The sequence below is a fragment of the Etheostoma cragini genome, chromosome 18 (assembly GCF_013103735.1).
Source record: "Etheostoma cragini isolate CJK2018 chromosome 18, CSU_Ecrag_1.0, whole genome shotgun sequence".
NCBI lineage: Eukaryota > Metazoa > Chordata > Actinopteri > Perciformes > Percidae > Etheostoma > Etheostoma cragini.
This window is the reverse complement of record NC_048424.1, coordinates 9914677-9922133: the sequence shown is the minus strand read 5'-3', so window position 1 is coordinate 9922133 and position 7457 is coordinate 9914677. Positions and strand designations below refer to the sequence as shown.

Genomic DNA, 7457 nt, shown 5'->3' with positions numbered 1-7457 from the left:
AAAAAAAAACAACTTACCAGCATCCCCATAACGTCCGTCCACAGTTGGGAAAAACTGTCGGACGCAGCAGCGCTGCCTGCCCGGGGCTCATCGGTAGGCTCATCGGAACACGCACCGGTCCCCTGAGCACCTTCCATAATTTTAGAATATTTTGTTCAGTCAGACCAGTTTTGTGCAAAAGCTTGAATCCAAGCCCACGGGCGGGGGCCTGACCACCAGCAGTAACGAGATGTGGGTGCCAAGGCTGCTCCTAGAGAAAGTTGCCCTTGACGCACCGGTGAAATGCTCCAACATTGCTTGGCACGATCCAATGTGTAATGCTTAAACTGCGCCCTGACATAGTCACGCAACTCCCACAACAACTCGTGCGTCGAATGTCAAGTAATTTAATAAAAACTCAAAAGGAAAGAAAGGTGGCCTCGAGTTGTGTTGAACCCACAACAGGTCACTCGTCTGAAAACTTCCTTGCGGGGAGTTCCCTGCTCCGGATCCCGCACTTCACGGATCCGTGCCCGGTCATAAAAGTAAACCCCACACCGCGGGAGATGTCGTGCGAGTGGGCTAGAAGTTTCCAAAAAGTTAATTGAATCCCTCGACGAGTGACAGAAAAGTGTCTAAAATAGTAGAGCGAGCACACATAAGTTTATTTCCATTAAAGATTTCGAGTGAGAGAACGCCCGGAGCACAGAGCAAATCCTCCAAACACTGCGCCTCCCCCCTCTCTTCACCCGCCGTCTCTCTCTCCCTCACACACTCCTCCCAACAAAACATCACCAAAGAGAAAAAAAAAAAACACTTGTCTTGTGTCAGAAGCACAATTGCCAGGAATTAACTCAGATGACTGAGGAATCATTAATATTCCAATTATAACTTACATGAGAAGTTATTCAAACCCTGACTTATAATTGTTGAATTATATAATTTGACCAGTGACACTTTTTTTAACCCTGAACACCATATGTGAATTAATTTCCAAATGTCTACTGTACCCATGCTGACCAAATCTTACTTAATAATGATTTTGATTGAGTTCCTATTGCCTGCTATGAATGTTTTCAACAAGGATTTTGTAGTTATCCTGAGATCAGTATATGCTTTTATAGCTATTACAGGAGTACAGCTCATTTAAGGTTGTTTTTTTTAAAAGCCCAGAAAAGTTTTTTATCTCATGCTGACAGAGCTTTCCACCAATACGTCCCTCCAGCCAGAGCTGAATAGGGACTGTGAACAAAGCACATTCTTCACACAATTGTGTGAAAAACAAAAAAAAGCGCATGGGAAAAATGTTTTTAAGGGGGTGATACATACGCCTGGCATTAATCTGGATGAAATGCTGAAGGATAACAAAAAAAAACATGAAACGTTGTCTGTAACTGCTTAATTTGTTTTAAAGAAATGCCACATACACATATCACAAACAGCAGTTAGCATACAATGTAACAGCAATGTCCTCTGTGCTTATTTAAATATGTAAAATAAAAAGAGACACGTTATGTACAAGCGTGAAATTGCACAGCTATCCTATCTGATCAGCCATTTGTTACGCTCCACCAGCAGGCCACTCTATTGTAATGAAGAAGTCTGTCTCTGATTCTCCCTGTAGATGGTCAGAAGCCCATTTTCTCAGAGCTGCAACAGCTGCTAGGTCTTGTGATAGATGCCAGAAGGATGAGAGAGACGAAGAGAGAGAGACAGAGAGTAAGATTCAACATGTTAAAATTCAAATCCCTTCCCTGTGGTTCCAAGCCAATCAAAAATGCTGCTTCCCCTGCTGTTCACCAGATCGGCCTACAACACCACATGTAATGAGAACATACATACAAGTAACATAACCCCAAAAAAAGAAATAGAACAGACCAAAAACAACTTTTACCACGCATTCCTTTCTGTAACCAAATAAAAGGTGATCAGTTACATAATCCAAAAAGCTACAGTTTCACCTGTAGTGCAAGGAGAAATGTAATAGGTGGCTAAAAAAATAAAAGATATTTATGCTTGAAACAAGACTCCCAGCTACTCTGTAATTAGGCACAACAGTGTTAAGAGCTAACTGCTCACAACAGCATGCTAACAATCTTGCAATGATGTTGATGATTAGAAGGTATAATGTCTACCTTCTTAGTTTTGCGGGTTAGCCTGCATTTGCTAATTATAACTAAACTCCTATTATGGCTGAGGCTGAAGGGAAAGTCCATAGTTTTGCAGGTCTTAAACCAAAGTATTGGACAAACTTTGGCCCGATGATGGCACTAGAGGAAAAGTCCGAAAATTACCAAAGTCTGCAATATTCATCTTCTGGGGATCATGAATGTTTAAATACAATGTCATTGTTATCCTTCACGTAGTTTTCAAGACACTTCAACCTGGGTTTAAGTGGTGTAGGCTACCCATGCAACCCAAATCTGAATTCGTCATCCAAGTTACTCCACTTTGTGTGTGTGTAGGTGAACAATTACTTTTATAGGCTTTGGATGAACAGCAGCTGGTTAGCAGTATCCTGCTTGCAATCTAAACACACAGAACACACGCTCAAACAAGAGCAGCTTTGTGGCCGGTGAGTCAACAACCTGGGGGTCTGCCCTGCCGACCTCAGATCCTCATCTCTGACCTCAGGTTGACAGCAGCAGCAAGTTGTAGGACTGCTAGTGTTTGTGGGTGTGGATGTGGGTGTCCATACTACCATTACATCATTGCACTGTCCATCAGTCTCCTATGATTGATGACTATGTATTTAGAGACACCACCCTGGTCCTCCCCCTCCTTCCAGCTAAAATAGGGGTGTTTAAAGTCACGCTCACACACACCTACACACCACAAACACTCTCCCTGCGCAAAAAAACCCATAGCCAAATACAAGACGGTGTGATCCCACCTGGAGCAACTCAAACAGAGGGATCAAACTGTACCATCAATGAGAAGAGCAGGAAGCCTGTTGACTCAGTGTACACTCATCAAACACTGCTGGTGTGTGTGTGTGTGTGTGTGTGTGTGTGTGTGTGTGTGTGTGATTGGAGATGCCACCTTTCCCCTTCTCTCTTCCCACTAAGCACTAATCAAGGTGTCATGTTGCCAGATGAGAGAAAACAAAAAGTCACTTGCTAATTCTTTCACCATAAGCTCATTGTCAATGTATTACATGTCAAGAGAGTTGTTTCCTTCCATCAGCTCTTTGGATAATATGTGAACCTTTGGTCAGAAATGAGGGCACCATTTGGAGTATGTGAACACAAAGAGGATTTGCCTGCAACTAATTAAAGTGTCAATAAATTGGTCCTGAAAGTAGGCATTGAGCGCTAAATGTATTTTAACGGTTCTCATAACATATCGGGGGTTCTTTCGTGAAAAGAACCCCATCATGAATCATCGTGAATCTGAATATAATAAATATTATATAATATAATCATGAATATAAATTGCTAGCGTGGGTTACTTTGAACATAGTGTCGAAAGGCTCAGGTCTTGGACTGCATCCTGATGGATGTTAAGTATGAAAGTTATTTTGACACTTTTATCGCCTTTCTCCCTTCTTCTTTCATCTCTTCTCCTATCTAAAATTAATAGTTTCATTGTCTTTTCATGCCTTCTTCTCATCCTGCGCTGATTTTGCTGGGTTCCTGTGGGATGGGAGGAAAATTACACCGTGTCATCAGGTTTGGGAAGGAGCAGGAAAACCTCTAGAGTGAGCCAGGGAGCTTTCATATCAGACAGCCGTTTTATGTGCCGAGCCGTGATGTGATGTGTGTTACTATTTGCTCAATATAAATCATTTAAAAACAAGCCTGTATAAAAAAAAAAAGGGATTGGGATTTACGACAGACATGACAGTAGTCTCACATTGCCACACCTCGCTCCACAGCACTGCAGAGGAGATTGTGGTTAGTTGACACAGCATTTCGGGATGGGAGAACAATGTGCTCTGGTTATTGGCATTTCCTTAAACCAATCACCAGTCACGTTTTGCGCGGTGCTAAGAACCAAGCAGAGCCACAGTACCGCTACAAAATAGCTCGGAGAAGTTTTGGTGGAACATGTGTACGTTCAAAGGTTGTTTTAGTCGTGCAACTGAAAACTCAGATTGGACAAGTAGTCTAGCTAGCTAGCTAGCTGTCTGGATTTACCCTGCAGAGATCTGAGGAGCAGTTAACCATAGTCCTCAAAAATCCACTGGAGTTCCAAATTCCAACACAAAGAAAGCGTAAGGTAACGAGACATCCGAAAAGAATGACATCCAGTGGACAAGATCTTAGAAGTGGAACGTCGTATATATACTACATTGGCAGTGATTCAATTTACAGGACTCGTAGGAACGGGAAGAAATCCTTTAGAACAGGTTAGGACAAGACAAAAACTCAGGAAAGAGCAGGTTTGTTGCAATGTATTATTTTAGGGAACATACATCTACAAAGAATCAACTAATCTCCCACTAAGTCCTTTCATTAACCACTCAAACACTCCCACAGGCTAAATAAAGTTAAAAGGCTAAGATAAACTTCTGTTGAGACACACATGGATTAGAGTGTATCACAGTAAGGTTTCATTTTAAACTGCTGATGACTCAGCAAGATTATCACAAAAGTGGGCAGAAACACGCTAATACGGGTGATGATACAAAGTAGAGCAGAGCATAGCGAGGAGAAGCAGACACAAGATGAAGGTTGGTGAGGAGTCAGATATGGTGTTTTTCCATTATATGCTACCCGCTCATCTTGACTTATTATGATGTTATTCCATCATGAAAAAAATACCTGCTAAAATTGCTACCAAGTACTTTTTTTTAGTATCACCTCCATTGAGGTTCTAAGTGAGCTGGGGTCATACCAAAAGTTAACGTGAAAACCCGAAGACTACTGATTGGTCCGAGAGAATCGTCACTAATCACTGCATCATTATAGCTAACGACAGACGGACATTTTGAAATAGTTTAACCAGGGGCGTTTTTTTTTTTGCTGTCTCCAGCTTTTTTTATAACAAAATGTGTCTTTTGGCTGTGGCCACGCCAGAAGACACGGCCTGTGTGTTTCTCGTTAGGACAGGGCAGTTTCTCGTTAGGACAGGGCAGTTTCCTGCGGCGTCGGTTTGATGACCAACCGCGCTTGCTTCACGCATGAGGTGAAACTAAATCTACAATGAAAAATTGAGGACAGGGCACCGCCGCCGAGCCGAGCCGAGCCGAGCAGAGCTGGTACTAGCAGTAGGTAAGCGCCGAGAGCGGGAGAAGACTGCAGTGGAATTGCAGTTAGTTTTAGAAAACAGTTACATTATTATGTAAAGTTTGTAAGGAAATGAACAGTAAAACCTATTTAGTTCTAACCATGAGTTGTTAAGACACAATGAAGAGAAGGAAGGAGACAGTGGAGAGTTTCTCAGAGACCGGTATGGGGAGAAAAGGAGATAGAGATAGAAAAAAAATGCAGACAGCATTAAAGCAAAGCAGAAGCTGGACCTCCCCTGATAGTGAGAGTGACCCTTCCTGGAGGTCAGTGACCCAGGCTTTAAAAATAGCCCCTTTGGGAGTCAGGCACCATGCTACCAGGGTGATTAACAACTTAGTAGACAGACATCAAGGGCACCACCAACGCACTTGAGGAATGCTTAACGTGACCACTCTACACCACATGTGGCCTTGTAAAATAAGAGTTTTACAGGATTTCCACCCAAAGTAGACAGTACTGGGAATGACATTGTATGCTGATTAATTCCTCAAGGATAGTATGCAGCCTATTCTATTCCAGTAAATTTTAGACTACATCATTAAAATGTTTTCATGATATTACTATGTAAAATGTAGCTCACTATAAACTCCTCACATTGAAGCAATAAGGTTGTAGTCACCTCTCTTTTTGCTCTGATTACCATTTCTTCATCAACCTTTTTCTTACCCCATGTTTCTATACGTCCGCTTCCTTTTTTGCCGAATCAACATTTGCAGGTTTATACCCAAAGCTTTATTGGATCGAATGTCCTGAACTCTTATCTCAGGTTGTCAGAGGGCCTTCTCTTAGTGAATAATTGGGATCAAGATTTTCACATCATTAATTTCGCTCAGTCGATGGGCCGAAGGCTCGACAGTCCCGAGGCATTTTCTTTGAACCAATCTGGACGTGAGCATTCGTTATTCTTATTTATGTGTGTGCATATACGTGTGTTTATGTGTGATAAATGTGTTGTGTGTGTGATGAGTAGGCGGTTGGGCCAGCCCCACAGTGCTTCACACGCCACTGATTCTCATGTGGGAGTTATCACACAAACCCAATTAGCATGACAACTAATTACTGTTGCCTGGGTCCCCTCCCCCCCCCAGCTAAGCAACTCATTAAATTAAATCAACACAGTGGTCTTTCCACTGAAAACAATACTTTCAGGGAGTAATAATGAAATGCCTGGCGCTTGCTGTTTGTGTGCTCTAGGTATTACTTTTCATAGGGTGGTCAACCGGAACACTGGAGTCTTTAGAAAGCTAGGGGAAACTTCAAATATCAACACAGGAATTATTGAGGCGAAGAGAGATAGAGAGACGAGAAAGGCAGAGGGAGACAGCGGGGAGAGTGTGAGATAAACTCAGTGTGATATGCATGGGCAACAGGGAGAACACTGTGATACAGAAAAAGAGATAAAGGTCTGCTGTTTGTACACACAATATACACTGTCTGTCAGGACTTCTCAAACAGCTCGCACAATGTACGATATGTCAGTGGAAAAAATCAATTTGGCTACGTGGCCGAAGAAAGCACGTCAAGTCTGTTTACCTGCACCCACGGAACGAAACACAATATCCTGTGAGGGTGTCAATGTAATGCAGGAATCCAGGGCCAAGAAATAAATAACACAATTTATCAGTGTCACTGAGACGCAGTGAGGATAAAGGAAGTCCCTCAAGGTTTGTAACAACATGACCCGCTGACACCTCTTAACTCAGACAAAACATTTTCCCTGCAATTGTTCCCATCCTTTTTTTTTGTGAATTTGACATTTATTTCTAAGAATTCTGTATGTGTTGGCTGGTTTCTACTCGAGTGCACACTCTCTAGCTCAATGACATATACATTTACAGTTTCTATATGCATATATTCTTTTCTGCCTCCCACAGACACAAGCATTTCCGGGTAGGATTTACAAATAGTAATTCATGCTTTTATTAATGCAGTGGTATTGCAGGTCCCTTTCATGTGCTTTGTGTAAGAAACACTGATATATAAACAAAGCATATTTTTGCTAAGCCCTGGATCCCCAGATTCTCCATGCAGTGTCTGCCTCCGTGGTCATGTGGTAGGTGATTATGTTACACTATTGTGTGTGTGAGTGTGTGAACTGAAATTCCAGAGTGTTTTAATCAGGCGCGACTGAAAGGACAGATGTTGTTTTGGATGTAAGCGAGCTTCCAAAAGTATGCGCAGCACTGTGTAAGACGCCAGGTTACTTTAACTGAGTGCACAGTGTTTTTTGAGATTGGTGCAGAT

General features: G+C 42.2%; 1 protein-coding gene across 8 annotated transcripts in view; it reads right to left on the bottom strand.

The window, feature by feature from the left end:
* sash1a (SAM and SH3 domain containing 1a) overlaps positions 1 to 7457 on the bottom strand; it is a 163472-nt gene that overhangs the window by 50537 nt on the left and 105478 nt on the right. Inside the window, exon 1 of one of the 8 annotated variants that reach the window (XM_034900200.1) lies at positions 18 to 724. The exons of 6 other annotated variants lie outside the window; for them this stretch is intronic. In XM_034900200.1, coding sequence (XP_034756091.1) covers positions 18 to 137 — 120 coding nt within the window. In that variant the 5' untranslated portion in view covers positions 138 to 724. Of the gene's footprint in view, positions 1 to 17; positions 725 to 7457 lie in introns of those variants that run through there. One more of the 8 variants, XM_034900201.1, reaches the window with a different exon arrangement.